This window comes from Sphaerodactylus townsendi, linkage group LG05, assembly GCF_021028975.2.
Source record: "Sphaerodactylus townsendi isolate TG3544 linkage group LG05, MPM_Stown_v2.3, whole genome shotgun sequence".
In the NCBI taxonomy this organism is placed as follows: domain Eukaryota; kingdom Metazoa; phylum Chordata; class Lepidosauria; order Squamata; family Sphaerodactylidae; genus Sphaerodactylus; species Sphaerodactylus townsendi.
The window spans coordinates 45,310,121-45,337,198 of record NC_059429.1 but is presented as its reverse complement, the minus strand read 5'-3'; the positions used below and the strand labels follow the sequence as shown (position 1 = coordinate 45,337,198).

The 27,078-nt window shown below is 38.8% G+C and overlaps 1 protein-coding gene across 3 annotated transcripts in view; it reads left to right on the top strand.

The window, feature by feature from the left end:
- PKN2 (protein kinase N2) overlaps positions 1–27,078 on the top strand; it is a 73,149-nt gene that overhangs the window by 40,922 nt on the left and 5,149 nt on the right. For 2 of the 3 annotated variants that reach the window (XM_048496633.1, XM_048496635.1), the window contains exons 3-18: positions 3,172–3,323; positions 6,063–6,180; positions 6,672–6,817; positions 6,928–7,141; positions 8,660–8,845; positions 10,673–10,782; positions 13,836–13,979; positions 14,076–14,151; positions 14,455–14,629; positions 14,829–14,958; positions 16,159–16,316; positions 16,401–16,476; positions 16,744–16,835; positions 18,925–19,101; positions 20,007–20,069; positions 20,861–20,937. In XM_048496633.1, the coding sequence (XP_048352590.1) occupies positions 3,172–3,323; positions 6,063–6,180; positions 6,672–6,817; positions 6,928–7,141; positions 8,660–8,845; positions 10,673–10,782; positions 13,836–13,979; positions 14,076–14,151; positions 14,455–14,629; positions 14,829–14,958; positions 16,159–16,316; positions 16,401–16,476; positions 16,744–16,835; positions 18,925–19,101; positions 20,007–20,069; positions 20,861–20,937 (2,094 nt within the window). The remainder of the gene's footprint in view (positions 1–3,171; positions 3,324–6,062; positions 6,181–6,671; positions 6,818–6,927; positions 7,142–8,659; positions 8,846–10,672; positions 10,783–13,835; positions 13,980–14,075; positions 14,152–14,454; positions 14,630–14,828; positions 14,959–16,158; positions 16,317–16,400; positions 16,477–16,743; positions 16,836–18,924; positions 19,102–20,006; positions 20,070–20,860; positions 20,938–27,078) is intronic. The other variant, XM_048496634.1, reaches the window with a different exon arrangement.

The following is a 27,078-nucleotide window of genomic DNA, read 5'->3' as shown; positions in this document are numbered from 1 at the left end:
AGGGCAGGTCACGGTCATCCAGACTGCATCAGGAAGCATCAAAAATACTACAATGGGTGGAGATTCATCTTGCCTCCTTGAAGGCACTTCACATACGAGGAGCGCAAAACAGCTCCGCAGACTGGTTAAAATGAAAAAAGATCACTGAAAGTGAGTGGCGTCTAGACCCCATGGTCTTTCAACAGATCTGCAAAAAACTGGGTGAACCAGAAATAGACCTATTTGTTCCTCCAGAAAACGCACAACTACAGTTGTTTATGACAAGGAACTTCCATCTCAAAGCAGTAGCCACAGATGCGATGACAGCGGAATGGCCAGACACCTTCTGTACGCCTTCCCTCCATTTCCTCTGATTCCACACCTGCTTTTGGAGAATAATTGCAGAGAAGACAACAGTAATTCTGGTAGCACCCAGATGGCCCAGACGTCCGTGGTATTCTACCATTCAGGAGATGGCCACGTCATCCCCGATTACCATTCCCACCAGTCCGAGCCTTCTAACCCAAGGTCCCATTTCACATCTCGATCCCGCATGGCTCAAGCTGACTGCTTGGCGCTTTAGCGGTCTAGTCTAATCAGAAAATCAGTATTCTGAACAGGTCACGAATACTATTCTGGCATCCCGCCGACAATCAACAGTTAACATATACAACTCTTCCTGGAAGGCTTTTGTCAGATGGTGCAGACGCAAACAGCTAGACCAAGAACAACCATCAATTACAAACATCGTAGAATTCCTTCAACAGGGGTTCGAGTTGGGACTTAGAAGTTCCACCCTACGAATACAACTATCAGCATTAGAAACAGTCGTCCATGCCGTGAATAGCATACTTGTTACCGAACTCCCCGATATCCTGAGCTTTCTAAAAGGGGTTTGTCTCTCTCAACCCTCCGTGGTACACAGGTTCCCTTCCTGAAGATTACATGCTGTCCTGTCAGCCCTCACTAAGGCACCATTTGAACCAATTCAAAATATACACCTTCGATGGGTAAGGATGAAAACTTTCTTCTTAATTGCAATAACATCTGCTAGAAGAGTTTCAGAACTGCGGGCACTGTCGATCAACTCAAAATTCTGCGTCTTCCACAAAGATAGAGTGGTCCTACGCATGGATCCAACCTTTGTACCTAAAGTTAATTCAGAGTTTCATATGCGACAGGAGGTTGTAGTTCCCAACTTCTTGCCTAATCCAATGCATCCGAAAGAAAAATTATGGCATAATCTGGATGTTAGACAGGCTCTAAAAGCCTTTATTATCAGGACTGAAGGTATCAAAAAAACCGGAAAGCCTCTTCATTAACATTAACCCACCGAATATCGGGGCACAAATGTCGAAAGCAGTGATTAGCAGCACACTAAAAACATGCTGTATCGAAGCCTACAAGGTATCCCGACAGGATTCCATTCATAGTGCAGCCACAAACGCAGCGTTTCGAAATCACACATCGGTAGAGGAGATATGTAAGGCAACCACCTGATCATCTATATCGACCTTTGTGAGACACTACAAAATTCAGTCAGTCGCCTCAGCCAAATCAGCATTTGGCAGGAGAGTTCTGGAGAACATTATTGGGGATTGATGAAGCCCGCCCATATTTGGGACACTGTTTGGGGAGGTCCCATACAAGATGTCCTCCGCCTTCAGTAGAAGGGTCCATTGAATACTTACCATGAAGGGCCTTTCTACTGGTAGGCCAAGAAGACATCTGGGGGCCCCCGAGTATCTATTAATCCCCGATCGTACTCTATAAAAATATTAAGTTGTCCATGTTCATTGTTGGGAAAATGTTCAGTGTTAGGGTTCCTCTTGAGCCTAAATGTCATCTCCATAGTTTTGTGTTATCGTTTCTTGTGTGGTTTTTGGTCAGAAGGAACACTGCTATGCCAGGCAGGGGTACTGAGGTAAATGGCCTATGGATCCTCTACAGGAAGTACATGGAGAATTTTTTTCTGTTTCCTGCCTCCTTTCAACTGGTGGAGAAGACACCCATACAAGATGTTCTCCTGGCCTACCAGTAGAAAGGCCCTTCTCGATAAGTATCCAAAGGACCCTTTTTCATTAGCACTTCAGTGTGTACATATGCTTCCCTAGTTAGCTGGCGAACATTGATCCATATATTCCTCTTAATTAACAGTTACATAAAATGGTACAGCAAGCGTGCTTTTCCTGTTCTATCTCAGTGCTCTTGACATAAGTGAATGGCTTAAACATTTGACTTTGAAAACTACAGCAAATACTTACTGGTGCCTAGTATTTGTCTCATATAAGCAAGAATAGTGAGCATTCTTACTTGTTATCCGAGATCGTTAGATTTTGTTATGATCTCTCATTAGGGATGTACTAAAATTTTCTTTCCAGTTCCATTTTGTTTCAGAAGGGGCATTATCATTGTTTTAGTAAAATTTTGGAAATATGGATATCATTTCAGGGATATCATTTTGATTTCAGAATTATCAGGTTATCAACAAGAATAGACTGGGTCTCTGAATGCTATGTCTAGTTCTCCTTAGAAGGAGTAGAAGCTGAAAAATTCCTGATATTTCAAAGCGACTGAATTTCAGGAGTCCTAAAATATTGGGATTGGGAGTGCTTTGTATTGTTTGGGGTATTAATGAAATGGGGAATTTCTAGCACTGTTTGAGATCAGAAATATCAGGATGCCTACTCCCTTATCTTGTTCTAATTGTCCAAGAAATGTTTTCTGTTTGTTAGTTTCGGTCCTCAAAATAAGTGTGTAATTCACATGTTACATTTTTGATATGGGAAAGAACCCACATTTTTGTGTGTGCTCTTGTTTATTTTATCTCCTGGGATATCTCCTGGAATTACAGCTGATGTCCAGACGATCATGATTCAGACCCTCTAGTAAAAATGACTGCCAGGGAAGTTGAACCATATGGCATAACACCCTACTGAGCTCCCTCCTCTCCCAAATCCCAAATTTCATCCCTAAATCTTCAGGTGTCTCCCAATCTGGAGCCGGCAACTGTAGTTTGTATGCAACAATCCCCATCTGAAAAACTGAAAACTGATTACTGCTTGCTTTAGTAGTCTCTCAGCTTATTAAAGGATTTTTCTTTCTTTTCAGTTTTTAGTACAGTGTGGGTGTTTGTTTAAACAATCAGTTGTTGACTTGTTATCACGTAGTTGATTTATCTGTAATTTACAGATTGTCCTAGGACCCCGGATACACCAAACAGTGATCCTCGTTTTCCGACAAATAACAGATTGATGGCCTTAAAAAAACAGCTGGATATAGAACTGAAAGTGAAACAAGGAGCAGAGAATATGATCCAGATGTATTCAAATGGTTCTTCGAAGGTATGATTTGTGAAAATCCATCTAAGTGCTCTTTCATTACTAGCTTGCATACAAACAGCACTACGCTTTTTGGAGTGAATGCAAGCATCTTGGGCAAGACAAACAATGTAAAGTGTAGCATTTGGCACAGCATAACCATTAAGAGTAATTAATGTTTGATCCCAAATCTGCAGAGCATGATGTTAAATAAAGAAGTGTGTAATACTATGAAATAAAATTTAAAAATGACTTGTGTAGTTTGACAGTCTCTTAAATGACTATATTATGAGACTGTGTAATTAAAAACATAGTCCTGTACATTCCTTTGTGTTGCAAACTGACCAAGTGCACTTGCCCTGGGAGAGTATGTTTTTCTTTAAGCAGGAACTATCAAATAAGATCATTACTAGGGCACAAGTTTGCATCTTTGAAAACCCTATGCTTCAATCCCCAACATTGCCACTCAAAATGCTTGATCTGGAAAGCTTACTTTGGAAAGTTTAGACCCAGGGAAATTGCTGCTCCACAACCACAGCTTGGAGAGTGGAAGTTAGAATGTGGAGAAAGGACTAAAAAAAACACAGATTACTGTCAGATGGATTGCAGACTTAGAGTTGACACTTTGAATTGCTTCCTGATGGTTCACTGACCTTTTTGAAACTCAATTTGTAGCTGTCAGGGAACTGTTTCAGTTATACATGTTAAATTACACTGTTAATCTTAATATAGCACTGCTAACATGGAAGGGAGCTGTTTCCTCCAAGCTTTATTCTATTATCTTCAAATATTAAAAAGCTATCTTTTCCCTATAAGCTGTAGAGCAAAAAACTGCCAATGACATTCTGGTGTAAATTCTATTTTGACTGATTTCTAGAATCGCTGAATGTCTGTAATAGCTATATGAGTTTGCTGGAGTTTAAGCCCAGAGTGTATTTGTTCCGCATGCCATCAAAATCAACACAGGGACACTCTGATCACAAGCAATGTGTTAAAATACAATAGCATACCATTTTAGTTGTGATCTCTGAACTTTGAATTGTTCAAGAGAACCATAACACATCGAGAACTTCCATTAAGATTGTTTGTATCTTTCTGTTAAAACTTTGCAGCTTAAAAATGCTATACCACCATGATTCTAGGAATATTGGAGAGAGGGGGGATTGGGGGAGGGAGAAGGAAAGCGCTCTGGAAAAGACATTGTACTGGGGAGGAGGACAAAACATGTACAGCATAGTCGAAAAGGACATGTTATTGTGATTCTAGTCCATTTTCTAAGTCCAGACTAAAATAGCCTCAATGAAACAAAGAAAAGCCCTATTTTGCTGCCTTACTTCTATGGTAAAGAAGGTGTAGGGCGGGTAATGCTCCTAAACTGGGCAGTAACCTGCTGAAATAACTGTGAGGGATTTGCTAGTAAGGAATAAGAGGAGAGACGAGAAGCTAAAAGGTCAATCCATGCAGGTCCAAGCAAAAGTTCTATTTCCAAGGCAGGGTCTGAGTGTCTAGGCTGCAAATACTCCAAAGGGGAAGACAGAGACAGGTCCACAATTAGTACTGTTTACAAAACTAGGGTAATCCTGGATGGACAAAAATTAAGTTTTGGGACAAACTCTGCCCTCAGTTAAAAGTCAGAAGGATTAAGCATAATCTGTGTAGCACGCTAGGGATATTTTCATTTGTGGGAGCAAAGAGGAGAACTCTGGACAAGATGGTGGTATGTTTGGAGATGGTCGTGGTTTGATTGGTGGCATGTGGCTTTGGAAGGAAATGTTAATCACAATACTGGACAGTCTGCTGTGTTTGCATTTCTTGCAAATGTGGATTCAGAATAATTAATGGTCTGATCGCCTGGTACTGGGAAAGATAATTGTATCATATCTTTAATTTATATACCGTCCTCCCCCGAAAGACTCAGGGTGGTGTACAACAACATAACAACATCAGTAATTATAACATCATACTACAACCTCAAAACATAATATCAAAAACAGAATCAATAAACATATCATCAAAACATATATATTGCCTTCAGTGTGCTGTAAATAAGGACTGTTTAGTCTGCTAGCTCTTGTGCCACTGGGTCCAAAATTGTTCAGTGGTCTGTGCCTGACATACAACCAGGTGCGCTTGGCAGAGGTCAATTTACTGGTGGTCCCCAGCCCCTTATGATACAGCTGGCCTCCACCTGAGCAGGGCTTTCACTGTCCTGACCCCCGCCTGGTGAAATGCTCTGCCTCCAGCCATCAGGGCCCTGTGGGACTTGGAGCAGTTCTGCAGGGCCTGCAAGATAGAGTTATTCCACCGGCCTTTGGGGAGGCCAGCCACTGATGGGCTGTTCCCTGTTTCCTATAACATCTGATTCACTGTTAATATCATTGCCTGATCCTCCTCCCAGATGGGATGAGCTGTGTGAAATTGTATTTTACGGTCTCCATTTATATAATACTATATTTTGAAATTTGTATAGTTATTCTTCTTTAAATTTGTCGTATTAATTGATTTTTTAAAGTGTTTTAATACCTGTACACTGCCCAGAGCCCTTCAGGGATTGGCAGTTTAGCAAATCAAATTCAATCAATCAATCAATAAAGATTGAGGTTGTGAATCAAAGTCAGGTCTTGTTGGTAACAACTGATGTCCCTTGAGGTTTTCACATCACAATTCGCATTCTACAAAGAAAGCCTGAATTGCTGTTTCTTTGGTTTCATTTAGAAATTCATGTTTTTTAAAAAATTCTCTTTCTCTCTCTCCCTCCCTTAGGATAGAAAGCTTCTTGCAACAGCTCAACAGATGCTGCAGGACAGCAAAACAAAGATAGAAGTTATAAGGATGCAAATTCTTCAAGCGGTCCAAACTAATGAATTGGCTTTTGATAATGGTGAAGAACTAAAGTAGAGCTTTCTCTAAACTGTTGATAGAATCTTGAATGAGATTGTATATGTGCATACATCCATTTGTTTCAATATGATTGAATGCTAGGATAAGGGGAAGGAAGGGAAGAGAAGGGGAATACTAGGGGAAGGGGAGGTACCACCCTCAGATTCTCTAGTTTCCTTATGCATGGCAACCTTCCCTCCCCCTCCGCTAGGGTGGGTGGGCCATGTCCAGATACCGGGGCCCCTCCCCCTCCCTTGCATGCCATCCCTCACTCACTCGCTCCCATCCCCTCCCTTACTCCCATGCTTGACATCCCATCCCTTCCGTCCCCTCCCATTTATTCACATCACTGTTACAGCCAAAGAGAAATTGCCAAGGCTGGACTTAATTGTGCTATCAAGTTTTAGCTTATCATTCTTGTATTAATCTGTTAAACAGTTTTGCATGTTAAAAGAACCAATTCATGTTGAATATATATGTGCTTTTTTCTAGCTAAGCCTGTGATAAGCCCACTTGAGCTTCGAATGGAGGAGTTGCGGCATCATTTTAGGATAGAGTACGCAGTAGCAGAAGGAGCAAAAAATGTTATGAAGTTGCTTGGATCGGGAAAGGTTACTGACAGAAAAGCTCTCTCAGAAGTAATTGTAACATGATAAATCTATTTGAATTTAAGTACTTTAAGATAAATTTAACTATTGTATTTAAATATGTTTTCCTTAACTCATTCTTTCTTTTTTCATTGAACAAGGCTCAAGCAAGGTTCAATGAATCAAGCCAGAAATTGGACCTCTTAAAGTATTCATTAGAACAAAGACTTAATGAACTCCCTAAAAACCATCCCAAAAGCAGTATTATTATAGAAGAACTTTCACTTGTGTCATCACCAACATTAAGTCCACGGCAAAGCATGATATCTACACAGAATCAATATAGCACATTATCCAAACCAGCAGCCTTAACAGGTTTGTTGAAGCATGGCTTTTAGTGTTTCCTTTATTTAAAACATACGGGAATAATTAAGTATTTTGTTATGCTGAATATTTATAGCATGTAAAGGAGTAAAAATCAATACTGACTGACATAATTGTTGTTTTCTTAAAGTGGACATTTTCTGGAAATGTTGTGTGCACTAATTTACTAATTATAATTCATGTCTTGTTTGTTGACCTATCATAAGTTTCTAAATGTTGATTTCCATGAATTTTGGTTAGAAAGATTATTTTTCTTAATTAATGCTGTTTTTGAGATGAGGCTCTCTTAAGATTATAATGCACTGCCCCAAAACACATTCAGAATGAGAACTGCCATATGAATAACTGTTAGAGATCCCATTTCCAAGTCTCTCTCCCAGTGGTTTGTGCAAATCAAAAGCTGCGAACAGTTTAATGTCCCATCAGCAAGTTGCAATTATCTGTTGGTGGGACTGACCTGATATTTTGGAATCATTGATGTAATGTGCTCTATTTCCAGAATGCTTTAAATGCATTTTGCCATTATTCCTCACGTTAAGTGGTTTCTTGCTAGTTAGCCATCAAATACCGTATTCATGAAATGTGTTGTCTTCATTCAGTGCAAAGGAGTTGTGATGAAAATTTTTTAAAATTCTTGTGAGACTTCCACAAAATATTATGACTTGTTAATAACCTGAGGAGAGAATTACAAATGGCAGTAATGCATAAAAATGCATCTCCTATTTACTTGTGCTAATGAGTTTTCTAGATTAAAGTAATTAAATTCAAGAAATTAAGAGGCACTAATCCAGAAGAATAAACGTCTGCACAGGGGTTATGAAAGTTGAGAGCATATAGTCCAAAAGTTCCTCTTGACAATCTGTATGTGCATCAGTAATTGCAGTACTTCATAAAGGAAATAGGTTCCAAGATATCTCGTATGCGTAATGAAGATCTTAAATATATCCCTGTAGATTTTATTTGCTAACTTGAAGCAGGTGTTGAATAAAAACTCTGTTCCTAATATGTTGTTTATTAAATTATTTAATAAACAACCAAATTAGAAGCACTAGCACAGCTGCTAGCTTGTGTTTCCCAAAATGAATTTAGTTTTTAAACTGAACTTGCAGCAAAACTAGTTGGTAATACACACACACTACGTAGGGTTGCATTCTGCCATCTTCACATTATATAGAAGCTAGAATAAGTTAGAGTATTTGTATCCTGGATTTGCATATTGTTACCGAATTAATCTATTTCTACAGCTAGACATGGTAGCTGTTTCATATTCTTGAAGGATATAGAGTTTCTTGGAAATGATACAGTTTTAAAAAAATCTTTGCTAGTACATGAAGCAGCCATTTCATTGTAGCCATCTCATCTAGTTAAAATAAGGTATGTGCGTATAAGGGCTTTAGACCATCTTGTGAACATTTTTGAGCTGCCAGCACTGTCAACATTCATGAGATGTTCACATTGATTGAAGTAGGTGGTTTGCTAGGAATTTGAGTAAAGGCTGTCTTGTTGCAGGTACTTTGGAAGTTAGACTCATGGGTTGCCAAGATATTTTGGAGAACGTACCTGGTCGATCGAAAGCCACATCCATTACTGTTCCTGGATGGAGTCCAAGTGAAGCCAGATCATCTTTTATGAGCCGAACCAGTAAAAGCAAAAGCGGGAGTAGCCGGAATCTTCTGAAAGCAGATGATCTGTCCAGTTGAGTATCTCTTATAAAAAATTTCCAAGAGGCTTTTATTAAGCATTAGTAAAAGCAAACACTATTGAAAGTTTCAGAATAGGTGGAACTATTTATGTGAGACTATTTATGTGGGACTATTCTGCAGCAGTAGCAACTTTGGTAGCTTATCTGGGGGGAGGGGGCATACGACCCAAACGTCCCTTTCAAGAGTCACATGGGGGGCATATTTGGCCAGTCCCCCAGGAACAACTGACTCCCTCCTGTTTGGCCTAGCAGCAGCCACCCCAGGAAGAAGAAGAAGAAGAGTTTGGATTTATATCCCCCCTTTCTCTCCTGCAGGAGACTCAAAGGGGCTTACAATCTCCTTGCCCTTCCCCCCTCACAACAAACACCCTGTGAGGTGGGTGGGGCTGAGAGAGCCCTCAGAAGCTGTGACTAGCCCAACGCCACCACGCTCGCCCGTGTGGGAGTGTACAGGCTAATCTGAATTCCCCAGATAAGCCTCCACAGCTCAGGCGGCAGAGCTGGGAATCAAACCCGGTTCCTCCAGATTAGATACACGAGCTCTTAACCTCCTACGCCACTGCTTCCAGGAGCAAGCAGAGCCTGATGGGGGGGCAGAGGCAGAAAGAAACAGGCCGCCACATCGCTCACCGTCCTGCGTGCCAAACCAGCCTGCTTACCCGTCCCACTTGCTTGCCGCTTGGCTGGCCTGCCCGCTGGTTCGCCACTCATCCCCCCTGCACACCCACCTCTCACCTGGTCCTTCCTACTCAGAGAGGTAGGCAAGATGGATGCAGTTTAGGGGGGAGGGTGCAGTTCCACTGGATGCCAGTTACTGAAGGCATGCTACTGAGCAGCTTGAACAGTGCTGTTGGAAGCATTAGTAAGAGGTTTCAGTCTTACAAAAGGGCTTGGGGTGTCATAGATGTTATGGTAACTAGTGATGGGATGACTAGTTATTAGTAAGCCCAAGGCCCTCATCTAAATTTGGAATGGATTTGGCTGAAACAAATTAAAGAAAGACATTAGAAAATAAATTGTATTATCTCCGAATCCTCTCCAAAGTTTGTTTGCCATCGGACTCTCATTGACTATTCGAGACAATGTCAGGACTCAGGGTGACCAAAAGTGGCACCCTTTGTACAAAAATTACCTGCTGGTTGCAGCATCAATAATATGATCTTATCTCAAGGAGACCTGCAGTACTATCCTCAGTAGGTCTGTCCAGAATCCTAATGAAGTTCTTGGAATTGCAGTTCTGGTTTCAGAGCATTTGTTTTCTTCTGGATTGCAATGTTGCTGGGGAACCCTAGGAAATTACATTTCCCCAGAGATGCTGGTGTGGTAACATTATGCAGTGTCATGGAACACCAGTGCCAACCATTTCCCCCTTCCATTTAAGTTTAAATGGGAAAGGGGCAGTTGTGACTTGGGTAGTGGGGAAGGCTTGACTCAAAATCAAACAGGAGTTCAGCTTGGGTATTCTGAAACAGTGGACTTTGTTTCCTAAGGTACCTCTCACATTCCAGAATTAGTCATTGTCAGTAATGGTAGCTAATTAGAGAGGCCGCTAGTGATGTTAGGTTAACTGTATATACATTTCAATGAGAGTGATGTATAAGTTTGCTATAGGACAATAGTAGGGCTTGGAGAGCTGTAATGATTTTAAATAGGCTTTACATTTAACAATGGTTAAAAATCCTTGAGTCCGATTTTTTTTTCTATTTCAATTGCATAATTGATTCTTGCCAGTGTTTTTGCAAGAAGTTCAAACACTCAGCTGTTTTGTGTCTGGAAAATCCTCTTAGAGCTTTAAGCAGAATTTGTGGATTTATTTACAGATGATGTCTGTGCTGTTCTGAAACTGGATAATACTGTGGTTGATCAAACTAGCTGGAAGCCTATTTCCAATCAGTCATGGGATCAGAAGTTTACACTGGAGCTAGATAGAGTAAGAACCTCCTTATTTTGTTTACAGTGATTGCCAGTTCAATAGGTTGCTTTTTGTGTGCAATAAAAAGGTCATATGTAATTCTAAACCATGGTGTGTAACATGAATGACACTTTCATTCATACGCTTCTTCCTCTCCTCATGTGTTTTGATTTCCCTATATCTCATACAGGTTTAAGGCTGAATTAATTCAAAATAGCCTGTGGGAAAGTTGTTTCATCTTTTACAACACATGTTCTTTATTAAACTTAAAATGCTGATATGTTTGAAAAAAAAAAGAAGTTCCAATTTTTTAAAGTCATCTTTCAAGAAAAGTGAAAATGCTGCAAAATACAGATCATCACTTTACACTTAGGAAACGCTTGCAATGTGTCCATAGGGCATGTGAAAAGCCAATAGTATTACTAGTTTTTAATGAACTGAATGGGCTCACATTCATGGTGATAGAAAGCATTTCCTTCATTAATAAAAGCATTTCATTCATTAATGAACATGTATGATATATACCTGGAATAATGAGACTGAAAAGAATCAAGGAAAGTTGAAGTAAAGTTTCATATCAAGCTAAGCAAATACACTTAAAGTCAGAATGTTTAAAATTCTGTCTTCTTAATCTTTCTACTGGATTTTGTAAGATAGCAAAAACATGGCCAGTACCTAGAAATTGTTCCAAAGTTAAATATGACAGATTTTTTCCCCAAAAAATTCCTAATTTGAATTAAGGGTATTTGATCTTTTTTTAATCAGAAAGGTCAAATGTAAAAAGGGTGGAAGTTGTTCATATTCCATCCAACTGTTTTGACATGCTTTCTTCAAGTGATAGTTAGGGATTCCCTTGTAGATAATATCTATGAAGCACATGTGTGGGATCGTCGGAAAGGTATAGAAAAGTTGTGGATTTCAATGGACCTTAGCAGTTGTATAGATTTCAGCCAGCAGTACTCATTTTTAAAAACTTTCCCTGGAATGCATACACAACATAGGAAAGGTCTGAATGTTGAATCCATTCACACATGCGAGCTGTCAGTCCTTCTCATTTGGTTTTCCTCATCTAATGTGCAAAAACAGAATTGCAAGGAGAAGCTTTAGTGTGATCTAGGATGTAAAAGAAGACATTTACAGAAATGTAAAAGGCCTGTGGCTGCTATAATAATAGAAAATGTACCTGGTCTTCTCCTTGTAACCTCTTCATGGGGGGGGGGGGGTGTTGTGTGGACAGGACAAAATGGTTGCTTTGTATTTGTAAGCTGATACTTGAGATTTTTCTATGAAACAAAATATTCATACCTTAGCCTGCACTGTAGATTAAAGAGTTGCTTTTGAAATAAATCTATGGTACTTTATTTTTTATCCACCATTGAAGTAGCAGACAATAAATTGGTTGATCCCAGCCTTCCTAGTGCTATGGCAGCCATTTGAGGGTTGGAGTACTTGCGCTAGTGTGTTCTACAACTGGTTCTGAAAAATGTATTTATCTAGTAAAGTCATTTGTTTTTATTCTTTTTTTTTCATAAAATGAATTGCTTTAAAGTAAATGTTATTGAATTTATATGTGGGTGTTTTTATAGTAGCAGGTTTAAATAGCTAGGAACGTATTCCTCAGACTTCACAAAAGGCCTTGTAGAAACATCTGAAGAGATGTTATGTTACATGGAGCTTCCTGAGCATAACGTAAAGTGCCTTTTTATGTTGCCATAGGAGAACAAGGAGAATGTTCTTCTTGACTGCTTATGATTTCACTCTGCAACTGTTGCCACTTGGTTGACCATTGTTAGTAGGCATACCTTCAAGGACAGTTCATAAGTTACCTGCCATTTGCAAGTCACTTCAGAAATGTCTAGAGAAAGTGGCTCATACGCAGGGGCAGCAATAGGGCTACTTTTCCACTATAAACAAGCAGAGTAGAAACAGCAGCTAAGAAAGGAACCGCATCAAAAGCTTTGCCTATGTGCAGGTACGTAGGTATAGATTTTTTATGGGGTGGGCTCAGGGGGTGGGGACACGGCCCACCTGCCCCTGGGGGTGTGGCCATGCCTCTCCAAACCCCAGCCTCAGTGCTTATAAAAGCAGCTCTCTGAGGCCAGGGACAACAGACACCCACGTCTTTCCCCCCCCCCACCAGCTGGGCTCGCAGCCGGCAGTCCATTCTGCCCTCCCCTCCGGGCAGAGGCGTAGCTGGGGAAAATGGAGCCCAGTTTTGCGCGCGCGCGCCCCCATGGATGGCCACTGTGATGCTGGAATCCACCCGCAAACAGCATCACTTTCAATGGTGTTTAAACTAGGGAGCCCAAATTCTCCTTGTAAATCCACGTAAAGGGAGAATCTGGGGTCCCCAGTTAAAACAACATTGAAAGTGATGCTGTTTGGGGCTGATTATCCCCCACCCTGAAACAGCATCACTTTCAATGTTTAAACTGGGGACCTCAGATTCTCCCTTTAAATCCATGCCGAAAGGGGTGGATTTAAAAGGAGAATCTGGGGAAATTTGGGGGGTGCCTGCTGTCAGGGGTGCAATTGTTAAGCTAGCAGCACCAAACTTTCAGGGTATCTTCAGGAGACTCTCCTGATGATACTACCCAGGTTTGGTGAAGTTTGGTTCAGGGAATCCAAAGATGTAGCCCCCATCTCCTATTAGCTCCCATTGAAAACAATGGGAGATGGGGCACCCCCTTTGGGAGTCCATAACTTTGGACCCCCTGAACCAAACCTCACCAAACCCGGTGAGTCTCTCCAAAACTCCCTGAAAATTTGATGCTGCTAGCCCCAAAACTGTGCCCCCTGCAGGCCAAAAACTGAAAAAACCACCTTAAAAATACTTCAGATATGTAATGGGGTATTTTAAACCCGGGACACCCCACCCCCTTACCTACGTCCTTGCCTATGTGACTTTTTCCCATCCTCGTGTCATTTTTGCAGAACTGTGCTGCTCAAGTGGATCTTTGCTGGTAGATTATGAACTGCGCTTCACTTTTCTTTTCTCCAAAACAGGCCTTCAGGAATGTAGCAATGACATAATATTTAATATTAAAATTGTGTTTCTAATTTCCCTTCAGTCACGTGAATTAGAAATTTCTGTTTATTGGCGTGATTGGAGATCTCTGTGTGCAGTGAAGTTTCTAAGGTTAGAAGACTTCTTAGATAATCAGCGACATGGGATGTGTCTCTATCTTGAGCCCCAGGGCACTCTGTTTGCTGAGGTAATGGCACATGTACTGAATATATTTTTTAAAGATACAAGTTCTGTGAGTCAGTACTTTGAAAATTAATTTTAAAACTACTTCATTGAACTGCAGGTTACGTTTTTTAATCCAGTTATCGAAAGGAGGCCAAAACTTCAAAGACAGAAAAAGATTTTCTCAAAGCAACAAGGTAACACATTTTTTATGGATTGAACACTGTGTTAGAAAATTAATATTGAAATAGTCCTACCAGCGGAATAGAAAGGTGATGATAAATTGTCAGAATTCCATGTAAAATATTTGTTTAGAATTTGTAGATGAGGCTTCAAATAACAAAATTAGGGTGTGTTTTTTAAAGTTCATTACTTGGGAAAATATGGAAGATTGTTTGGTTTTTTTATCAAAAATAATAAACGAATGAATATGAATTTTCTTTTAATTATCGCTTTTGGTGATAAGAAGATTACTTGTGCTGTGATTTCTTTCTCCACAGGCAAAACATTTCTCAGAGCTCCTCAAATGAATATTAATATTGCCACTTGGGGAAGGCTGGTGAGAAGAGCTATTCCTACAGTCAATCATACCGGCACTTTCAGCCCTCAAGCTTCTGTGCCTGCTACGGTGCCAGTAGTTGATGCTCGTATTCCTGAGCTAACATCAGCAGCGAGGTAAAAGGCAAAGAAATGTTGAGCATCTTTCACATAGGAAAGTGATGGGGGAACTACTGTAATGTAAAAGGGAAGATGACCTTATTTACTCTTCTAGGATATCTTACCTGGAGTAGAAGCTGTAAATGAATGTTTATCATATCTAGTTTTGTTTGCCAAAATTGTCACCATGCTCACTAAGCAAATTGCTTTCTTTAAGCGACTCCCCTGTAACCAAATTGGAATTTGAACTTGAATCCGAATCCCCACTTACTCCACCACGTGCTTCTTCTCTTGGAGAAATAAGTGAACCTTCACCTGAGCCAAAGGCTCCAGCTACACCCACTCAGGCAAGCCTTCTCTTTTGGAATAATTGAATAGGTTATTGCAATGAAAACTTTTAGAAATGTTGCACTTAAATATTATGTGGTCATAAGAATTGTACCCTTGATTTGGTTTCTATGTACAGCTCGCTATCATTGACACTTTCTGCATTCAGATCTCTCGGCCCAGGTATATAAGTAGTGTTTGGAGGATCTTATGCATGACTGCTTCAAATGATTATGCCAAAAAAAGCACTTGATATATTAAAAAAAACAGACTATTAAGCTAAAATCCAAATAACAGTTTGAAGTTTTATACTTCGACAGGGAACTTATTGGCTGCTTTTCTTCAAATAGGAGATCTACTTTAGCTCTGTGTGACGTTTCGGTTTTCATACTGTTTGTAGTTCCTCTGCATTTCCAGAGACTTTTGTGATAGAGCATGAGAAACAATTACCAAGAAATAAAAGTTAAAGCCTTATTCATTGTATATAGAGCCTGGTGGATGGATATTAGGATCTCTGCCTTTAATGTCCTGAATATTTTCACCAAACCCTACTCTAAGAATTAATATTAATTAGTTGTGACCATAGTGTGTTTTGTTTAGCTGTTGGGAGAACTTAATATTCTTCCTGAGATCCCAGAGAACTGCTGCCAGTCACTATATAATCAGCTGGGTGATCAGTGATCTGACTTGGTATAAAGCAGCTGCTAATATCTGGCTAATATTGTTCCTTTTAATTGTAATTTTAATTCATGCAACCATAAAAACTGTTAGCATCTAATAAGATACATAATAGTAGATAACAACCCATGAAGACATAAGTATCCACAATGCTTATATCTTCTGAAAAGCCTGCCAAAACAAGAAAGCTTCCCACAACCCTCTGAAAATAAGTCCCAGTGTTCCTCCTGGGGCAGAGCATTCCAAAACTTTTGCCCAGCAATGGAGAGAGATTCTGTCCCTTCACTTTTCTCATCTCAGTTGTAATATGGGCCTCCCTAGAAGCATATGCCTGTGATGAGAAAAGAGTCTTAGTGTAGAAGAGGCAGCCTGTTCAATTACTTTATTATGAGGGTGGTCATAAAAAAAAGTTTGCAAGTGTATCAAGCTGAGATCCTGAATCCCATAATCCCAAATTAAAAACTGATTGCTGTATCATTATTCTTTCAGATAGACTGCACTTTCCCCAGTTTCTAGCAACTTTCATTTTTTTAAATCTTCAGATTTTTTTTCTTCTACACATTTCACAGGATGCAGAAACATTTGATTTTGAGCATGGCAGAAATAATTTTGTCCCCAAACTTCAGCCGGAAATTATTTGTGAGACTCAAGTTTCAAACTCTGGTATAGAGTATACTATACGAGAACCGGAAGATAGGAGGTAAGTTGTCCTTTGGCTTTGTATATTCATAGCTTCATATTGAACAGAAATTCTTACTCACTTTAAAAAATTGCTATATTTCAGAACGCAACAGAGATTTCAGTTTAGTTTACAGGACTTCCGATGTTGTGCTGTTCTGGGGAGAGGACACTTTGGGAAGGTACGTTGGACAAGATTAGTTTTGTCCCTTTTTCCACATATTTGTATTTCCTGGCCTTAAACTTCTCTTTTCAGCTGCGTGCTATATGTAGGAACCCTGATTTTGTAAGATAAACAATTTCTGTATGCTCAGTCAGCATGCTGATCAGTCTAAAACAATTTTAAAATCAACATTTTTTGTGGGGAGGAGGAATGTTCACGGAAAAATAGAATTTTGTCAATCAGTGTAGTGGAAAGTATAATCACCGAATATTGCTTTTTGTTTCAGGTCCTTTTGGCAGAGTATAAAAATACAAATGAAATGTTTGCTATTAAAGCCTTAAAGAAAGGAGACATAGTTGCTCGTGATGAAGTAGACAGGTCAGTATGAAGGAAAGAAATACTCTGAAAATGTCTCGGTTCATAAGAACCAGGGTACTGCTTTAGAGAGAGCCAGTGACTCGTAAGCATCCGGTGTGATATTTTCCCCTCCGAGCAGCAGATAACATTATATTGCAAACTTGCTGTTGTAATTTCCCACAAGTTCAAAATCAGCGTGCTGTAGTAAGCATGGATGTGGCTGCTGTTCTGGTACAATGCTTATTAAGAATCCTTGTACATAATAGGGGGAAACTGCAATTTGTTAAAGCTTTTCAAATCAAAGTAATAAGAAACTGCTTAAGCTGAAGAGTTCATAGTTTAGGAAATCTTGGCTGCAGAAGAGGAACAGAAATGTGCAAGCTAAAGAATAAGCAGGGCTCATATTTGTGATTAAAAAATCAGGGTTTGTTTGGGTGACATCTGAATACAACCATAGATTAGAAGTAAATGTAGGTTCACAGTATGACATAAAATAAGTTTCTGCCAGGAGGAAACAGTGGTGATCAGCCTGCTGTTAATGTGTTGCTTCCAGCTTGCTTATGTACATATGCCCAAACACCAATATATAGCATATACCTGAGTGTTTTATAGGTCAGAGCTGTTGTGCCTTTTTAAACAACAAACATATCTTATCACTTATATCCCTCCTTTCCAATTCCTTTGTTCAGTTTAGCTGGTGTTACCCATTTTTTGTACAAAGCCTTTCACTGGAGCACACCCAGTATTCATTACAATAAGCTATGTCCTTCAGATGAATTGATGTATTTGAAACAGCCCAGTTGCACCTCTATTTCTGGGCACCCCAGTAAGGACCTTTCTGCAGAATGACACTGTGCCCAAGGCTCTTCTCCCAGTCTAGTGGCTGGAAATGTGTATATGAAGCCCTCTTTAAATGTCAGTAACCATGCCTTTGTAAGAACGGGGGGTGGGGGGGGGGTTCCTGATTTTTTCTTCCTGGCACCGAGCCCCCTTTCTCTCCCTGCCAGAGAGTTTATACGATAAATAACTACTTTTTAAATACAACTATCATTGACACCTAGGACTATCATTGTTATTTTCCTCTTTTCTATAACAAGAATCGATATTATTAAAAATGTTTCTCAGTAGTGTAGTTTAATTGTATCTCTTGGCTAATGTTTGAATTCTGTTTTGTAAATAAGGCCCATTTAGTTATTATACTTTCCATGAGCAATTCTCTGAAATGTATATTGCCTGCAATTGGCACATTGAAGCTTATGCTTTCCACCTAATAAATGCTGTGGTAATTTGGCATTATAATTGCCTCCATGGCATTGTGAATGTTTGCTTTATGTTCAAATTGGATGTGGTTGTCCTGTGACTGCCAGAGAATGTGAATAAATGGAAACTATCCTAGCTGTCTGCGGCCATATTTGAAAATTCTGGCCCCAAAAGTCCTCTGCACATTGAGGGTGTCTTCAGACTTTAAAACAAACGGAATTTCTTTGCCAGACTTTTTTTCCTGTTGAATCATATTTAAGGGTTACAGTTAAGAAGAGGGAAAGGTTAACATTTTTAGAAGCAGGTTTATCATCTTCCACTAGCTTGGGGGCATGGACTCATATACTAACACTGATGGGATGCAGTATAGAAACAGTTTAAAATGTTGCCACAAAGCATGTCTAAACATAACACTCACATTGGAGTTGCCAACTCTAGGCTAGCAACTCCTAAAGATTTGGGGGTGGAACTTGGAGAGGGTGGAGTTTAGAGAGAGGAGGTATCTCAGCAGAGTCTAATTCCACATCAGCCATTTTCTTCAAGGGGACTAATCTCTGTAGTCTGTAGATATTCTGGGAGACCTCTAAACATCATCTGATATTGACAACATACGTGATGACTAATTTCAATAGAAAATAGCGTGATGCATGTAACATATATATGTATATATATATATAGGACAAATTAGTTTTGGGAAGGTTTCGTGAGGCAGTCATGTGACTTTTTACAAAAACACTGGTAAATTTTTCTGCAACTTAGTTTGAAAGCTGGACTCTATGGAACTTATTGTATTTGGGATGGAAATAGTTGAGGCAGTGTGATAACTCTTTATAAACATTTCTTTTTCCAGTCTCATGTGTGAGAAACGGATTTTTGAAACTGTGAACAGCGTAAGGCATCCCTTTCTGGTGAACCTCTTTGCTTGTTTCCAAACCAAAGATCATGTGTGTTTTGTAATGGAGTATGCGGCTGGTGGGGATCTGATGATGCATATTCACACTGATGTCTTTTCTGAACCAAGAGCAGTGTAAGTGTATTTTCTTTGGCCAAAAAGATATGTCTGGGCATTGATATATAACTTCATTTTTATATAGCTTCATTTGGGTGTTTTTGTTTTGGAAAGATCAGCCCAGGCATAACACTGCCTCCACCTCAGGTTTCAGAATCTGGTTTAAGGGAAACCCTGATTAGCCCTTAACAGTGTTAAGGAAGAAGAAATGGATTCTTGCAGATGGTGCAGACTCAGGAGCACATATGATGAGGCCTAATTGTTGCAGGAGAGTGGCATTCAAACTTGTGGCATTGCCACGAAAACGTTGGCCAACTTCATTTGGAAAACATTAGTTGTGAACGATTGTGTTTTTATACTTGTGAGATTTCAATAGAGATGGAGAATTTTAGTCAAGCCAAGAGGTGTTTGGGAAAAATCTTGGCACCTTCCTGATTAATTTGGAGCACCGTGACAGAGACCTATGTCTGGGCTTTCCTATATATTGTAACGAGACTTCCAGTTTGATAGGCGCTGGAAAGCACACCCTACCAGATTGAGGCACATGCTGTTATTGGGTCAGCGCATCTATGCATTGGTAGCTGTCATGTGTGTATCTAGATGTGGGGGGGGGGGGTGTGTGCCAGTTTTGTAGGGTTGCATTCACAGGAGCCCTTGTGCTCTCTGAAGAATCTTCTATGAATGGAAATGGCTGTAACCATGAACAGAAGATTCCTTCATGAGCAGAATACCTTCAGATGCATCATCTAGTTCTGATTATAATGTTGTAAATCCACTTTCTAAATTAATGCTCAGGGTTATTTCTGTGATGTTGAGCTTTGGCTCTCTTAAAATATGCAAGATTTTATTGATTTTCAGCAGCTGTCCTTTTGTAGAAGTATAAAGAAAGATGAGAACTGACACATTCTGTTATCTTTAAACAGATTTTATGCTGCCTGTGTGGTTCTTGGACTTCAATATTTGCATGAGCACAAGATAGTTTATAGGTACGTACGTTAATTCATAACATAGATTTCTGTCTGTTGCCTAAACTTTATGCGTTCTTTTATTTGAATTTTTAAAAATTATTGCAACCCCCTAAATAGAAAAAAATAGAAAATATAACAAGAATGGTAGCAAGTCTACAGACTTTTACAAGTCTGTAAAAGGTTTTGGAATATCTAAAAATATTTCTATGCGCAATTGTGGTCTATATGCCATAAATTCAAACGTTGATAAGGATGTAAGGTCCTCAATCCATTGGATTACAAGAGGTGGGTGCTTATCTCTTCAGTGTTTTAATATGTCTTAGCAACAGTAAGAGAATAGAGGGTCCATTTTCACCAACCTCCAGGGATCAGGCAGATGGGTTGTGCATATTATAATACACAATTCCACCCAAAAAGGCCAAATAACTGGACAAGCCCAAAGCTTATATTTAAAAAACATGTCTTGTAAGTTACAGCACCACTAGTTACTAAAAAAATGTGCTGTGGAGTCATGTATATCCTGAACATAATTTTTTTCTGAATAAGGCACAGCTTGAGATCCATGGAAACAAGAGGTATACAGTTTAGGGATATATCCCACTTTGCATATTCTTTTCAGACTAATAAAAACATTAATTTTTTTTTGCTGACAGAGGGTTTTGCCATAAAATATTTGCACAAATCTACCAACTATTTTCAAATATTTTTATTTTGAAAAAGAAATACATTAAGTGTTTGTAAATGGTTGTAGCGAGTACTTAGGATCTGACTGTAGCCATAATTTGACTTGACCTTCTCTGTACTTGCAGAGATTTGAAATTGGATAACTTGTTGCTGGATACAGAAGGTTTTGTGAAGATAGCTGACTTTGGCCTCTGCAAGGAAGGTAAGCCATTCAAAAATATGCTTTATAATGACAGGATTTTCTGGCAGTGGCAAACACTGTAAAGTACTATTCAAATACCAAGAGTTACCTCTTCCCCTAGCACGAAGTGTGTTGCCATGAATGAACATTATAGCCATCTCTCCTCTGTTCACACTGGAAGTGACTCATTAAGAAAGCAATGCCCTGCCAGATTCCCAGATGACATTACAAAGATGGGAGTGGAATCCCAAATCCACTTCCACTCTGGCTTCTACTTTTACCTCCTGTGGGAGAGGCAGGATATGGTGGTTTCTCAGGTGGTCTCAACTTTGCTACATTTTGTAGGTATCAGAGTACAAAATGTACACATACCCTATTGAACAGAAAGTGGGTGAGGGACAGCCTGTTCCATTAAGATACTACTGAACATTGATTAGGGAATGCTTTTGAATTGACTGGAAAGTGCATCTAGGCATCTCACCAGCTTTAAAAGCTCTCCACTTGCTACCAGTTCATTTGTGGACACAAGTACTTGTTTTCCTTCCCATATAAATCTGTCTACCAGTTAAGATCTTCATCAGAACTCCTGCGTTGTGTATTCACAATTCTAGAATCTGGCACCAGAGAGTCTTCTCAGTGTCTTCAATTGTAGCCAGAAGTCTGCCCAAGTCATCGGTTCAGATTGTGCTTTTATCTACAGAACCACTTTTCCCTTTTTTTAGATCTAAAAAAACAAATTCTCCCCAGTATCTGGGGAGGCAAGAGCTAAGAAAAACGTTCTCTGCAGCCAAAAAATAGTCCCTATCAGCAGTGTGTAGTCTGGGAGCACTCATGGGCTCAGCCAGAGTGAAACACTATTCCACTGGAAATCCAGATGTGCAGCTTCTACACAATCCATCCTGGTCTTTAGCTCCTTAAAATCCTTAGCCATTTTTTCATAACTCCTTCAATAATTTCAATCTTATTTGCCTTATTATCAGCTTCTTTCAATGTAGATCTTCATTAACAACAATTTGTTGTTTGTAGTATATACATCATTTTCATGCATTTAATAAAAGTCTCTCCACAATTCATATTTTTCAAGACCTTAAACAAAAAAGAACAGTTCACATTATCAAATATTTTCTCTGCATCTAAAAATATCATCGTGTTTTTCCAAATATTCCAACACAGTCCTACCATCGTCTCTCAGTTGTCTTTTTAGTTGAAAAAAACCACATCAGTCTTCATGAGTAAACATCCAGTAACACAGTTTTCAATCTATTTGAAATTGTTATAAATATCTTATAATCATTGTTGAGTAATGGTATTGGTCTGCAGTTATTGATATTGGTCTATAGTTCTTTGCCAAAGATATGTCTTGCCCTTGTTCAGGTATTAATGCTATGTTAGCTATCTTCCATGAATCTGGCATCTATTCTCCTTGCAAGATAGAGTTCATTGTTGTAATGATTTTAATGTTGGATTGAAATGATTGTAGGTTTGTGTGTCTTTAAACTGAGTGCTGAATAGGAGAGAGGGAAGGTGTGGCCATAAAAAGGCAGGAGAGCTGTTATTGGGTTATGTGAGGAGTGGAAGAAAGAATATAAAAGGGGGTGAAGACAAATTGTGTCAGTTGAAGAGCTGGAGAACTCTGTGTGAGAGATTGAGAGGCTGTGCTGAACACAGAGAAAGAGTTCTGTGTGGAAAAAAAGTTCTGTCATATCTGTGGGAGCATGAAATTTGTCATATCTCTGTGAGAGGAATTTTGGCTGTGTGGTTTTATACAGAGAGAGAACTCAGAGTTAGAGTGTCAAATCTCTCTCTCAGGAGAAAACCTGTCAGACAATCACAGAAGGGAGACAATGGCTCATTCTGCACATGCAGAATAATGCACTTTCAAACTGCTTTCAGTGCTCTTTGAAGCTGTGCAGAATGGCAAAATCCACTTGCAAACAGTTGTGAAAGTGGTTTGAAAACGCATTATTTTGCATGTGCAGAAGGGACCATAGTTTCAATATAAGAGTAAAAGGGTCAGAATGACTTTATGCTGACTGGAAGTTATGTAAAGTAGTTGGTGCCTCAGTTATATTTTATTTTAACCTTTGGAAATAATTTGTTTGAAAACTTGAAGTTACCTACCAGTACAAATAAAGTCTTATTTTAGTTCAATGAAATATTGGAACTCCAACTTGATTTTCCTTAGTACCACGAATGCCATCCGTTTGCCTTTCCTCTTATACACACTACCAAGAAAAGAATAGAATAAAAGGGGAAATAAAAGGGTTTTTGGAATTTTATTCCTGGTGGCAGCCTACAAAATTAAAGATACAGAGAGAAGGAGAGAGAGGGGTGCATCAGAATTGTATTTTGCAGAGGTTGTAAAATCTCATCTTCAAAGCATTTATAGTATAAGCCTGAAAGGTCATCCATGTCTTTCCTAGTTTAATTTTTGTAGAGCCTCCACCACCTCTATTATTGTTAAAGTACCACTCATAATAATCCTCTTCTCATTGGTAACATTAGGCAAGTTGCATTTTCTAAGATATTCTGTTTTTACCATCAAAAGTTCTTGGCCTTTATGTAGGTTCACATAGTAGTTAAAAATACTTTTTGTATTTGCCTTTTGTCCATCAAAATATTGTCTCCTCCTTGTAATTTCAAAATCAGTCTCTTTTCCTGTTCTTTTCTTAATTTATACGCCAACCACTTCCTTGGTTTATTGGCAAATTCAGAATTCTTTACCTTTAAAATTTTCAACTTTGTTTCCATCTCCTTCACTGTAATTAGTGGTATGATTGGTTGTAAAGTTTTTATCTGTTGCAAAATAGTTTTGTCCCTCGGATATTTTTTCAATTGTTTTTCCTTTTCTCTTCTCTGATACTTTTTGCATTTTCTATTGCCTTTCTTTTTTTAAGTACAGAATTGTATTGAATCAGATATCCCCTCATATAAGTTTTACTTGCATCCCAAACCATCCTATTATCAATACCCTTATTCAAATTATTCTCAATTCCTGAACCACCATGTCTTTTTGTAATAAAGTCTCATTTAATTTTACACTTCAAAGCTACTGGATTGTGGTCTGACAAAGTCTTTGGAAAAATCTATACTTTGTTTATTTTAGAGGCCAAGTTCTTTGAAACCCAAATTATGTAAATTCTTGAAAAATAGTTGTGTGTTTTTGAATGATATGTATATTCACTTTTGTTTCCATTCTCTTTCCACCAAACCTTCACCCAACAAAAAATATCCACCATGTCAAAAATTATTTTGGCAATTTACCTTGTGTACTTTTAGTACTTTATTATGAGATTCTGTCCATTTGTGGCAATACCACACCATTCTAGTTCCCCATCACACACCAACTTTCTTATGAAAGATCTGTCAGTTTCTGTAAATGATATCCATATATTGCCAACATCATAATTTCATTACCCAACAAATTGATTTCCACCTCCATGTATCACTCTGATTCGTCAATTAATTTCAGTTTGACTTCAAAGCATGATTTAATATATAACACCACCCATTTTTTATTTTTAAGACTTGCTGAAATAAATTCTTCACCTAGTGATTTCTGGTTCAAATATTTTATAACTCGTATTGTATACCAGATATTTACTTTCAGTCTAATCCCTTGGAGTCTTCTGTTTCTCCATAATGGTATGTTTCTGGTCCTCCTTGATCCAGGTATACTAAATCCTCTCATCTCCAGGTCCTCTTCATATCTCTCAAGAAATTTCTTTGCCTTTTGGACCGTGTTCAGTCACTATTTTGCCGACAAAATCCAAGCTTAATTTTCCCATTAAAATTCATATTCCTTTCTCTTATGCAATATTATATTAGGTTAACTCTATGGATCTTGCCAGCCTTCATTTCCATATCATTCTCTGCTATCCCCAAAAAGTCTGCAAGGGCAGAGTGGATTTTTTGACAACTATTTTCTCCAGGGATCTTGGGCACCACGATGAATCTAAGGAAGAACTCTTTTTCTCTTAATTTCAATACAGCAATATCTTCCAGTTGTTTTTCCATATCCTGTTTCAGAGTGTATGTTTTGCCCTCCACTTGTTTAACACAATCACTAGTCAGTTTAACGTCACTAATTGCTTGTTTTAAAGAGGTTTCCACGGTTTTTTTTTAGCTTGGTCTATTAACTCATTTTCATCTTTACCATCTCTAGGTTTAAATTATCCAGTTTCTGTTGTATTTTACACTCAAATAATTCCCATTTTCCTGTTAATTGTTCAACTAATTTCTTGACTATATCCTCTTGTGTTGATCATCTCCTTATAGACATTGTAATCTACCAGTAGATGTTGCTCTTCAACCTGTTTTAACTATATTCCTATGATTCAATTCTGAGTTCAACTCAAAAGTCACAGTTCAAAGTTCAGAGATTTCCATAGCAACCATCATAGTCTATAAGGCCCCTTCCGCACACGCAGAATAATGCGTTTTCAAACCACTTTCACAACTGTTTGCAAGTGGATTTTGGTATTCCACACAGCTTCAAAGAGCATTGAAAGCAGTTTGAAAGTGCATTATTCTGCATATGCGGAATGAGCCTAAGAGTCCAGGCTTTATCTCAAGTTTAAACAGCTGCAAGGTCACATTGCAAGACACACACATACCCGAAAAAGCTCTGTTTATATCCAGTTGGCACCTCTTTAGTAGTATTCCTTTTTTTTCAAAAGCACTTTTGAAGTGTAAAAATTAAGAATCACTAAATAGTCCACAAAAACCCTTTAAGGGAAAAATCATGTCCTCAGTTTATGGGAAAAAGAAAGATCTCATACTGTAAAATCCCAAATTGGATTATGGTCTATCTCTTTTTTCCTTTCCTTCTGTTGTAAATTATGAGGCACAAAGGCAAGTTTTTTAACTCACCACAAGCCCAATCTCTCTGGCTACAAAACCAAAACCCTCTTAATCACTAAAATTGATGATCTAGCCTTAATCAAGAATGGGGGAAGTGGATGTGCTTAAGAGTCCAGTTATCTTGGTGATTGCAAGCCAAGATGTCCTTCCAACCATAAGCCCTCAACTCCCATGTGAGTTGCAGAAACGTTCTCTATCTTTACCCTCTTGGAGAACTACTTTGGACTCATGGCTTATCTCTGGTGATTTATAGACCCCTGTTATAAATTCGGATTGCACTGTTCCTCCAATAAACTCAGAAGCTGCCATGGTGCAGCTCCATCCCAGAAGTCCTGTTTCACTTCTCAGTTTAAATGTGATGTAATTGTAAATTGTTTCCATCTGCTATTTATGTCCACGTTTTGCCCCTGTTCTTGGTTTAATTTTATTGGTAGGTTTTAATTTTTTTTATTTTTATAAAACAGCTTGTAGATATTTCCATGGAGAATGGGACATCCCAATAATGAAATTAATATGTCTGGAAAGGATTAGGCCCATACCTATATTTAAAGGGATAAAAGTCAAACTGTAATTATAGGAGTCCTTCATACTTGCATTTGTCTGGAGTACCAATGGTACACTATAAAACATAACACTTTATGTATCTGATAGAAGAGCTAAAATTTCAAAACTAAATATAGTTACATTTTGTTTTTCTCACTTATAAAATTAACTTCCTGTTGACCCACAAAAATAATTGCCATCTTTGGATATACTTCAGCTATGTTAACTTGGGAGAAAAAGTTCTATTATTAGCATGTAGAAATGTTGAAAGTTGCTCACCTTGCTTAGTTTAGAGTCAGAACTAAATGTTTTGCTTTTTTCTCACCTGAATAAAAACCATGCACACTTTTACTAAGTTCTCTAGTAAACTCAGGTTCCTTTCTTTTGGGGGGGGATGGGGGGGGGCAATTGTAAACAACTGACCAAATGAATTAGAACCTGACCTCCTTTGAATGAACAAGAATTTCCCAACTTCATTATATTGTTAGCGAAGATTATCGTGCCCAACATGGTGGCTCCTGCTGACATCTTCCCCGGGGCCTGCCAAGTGCTGGAGATTAGATTGGTTGTGCAGACTTTTTAAAACATTGGTATGGCAGCAGTTGCCACCACTGTACTGTGTAACTGAACGTAAGCAATTGCAGCCAATTTGTGGTTGGCTACAGGCCTGTAGTAGCCATTTTGTGGCTGTACCCACCACATTGCATTCAAATTCTAAAAGAGTCCTTAGTCTCAAAAAATTGAATAGATGATGCG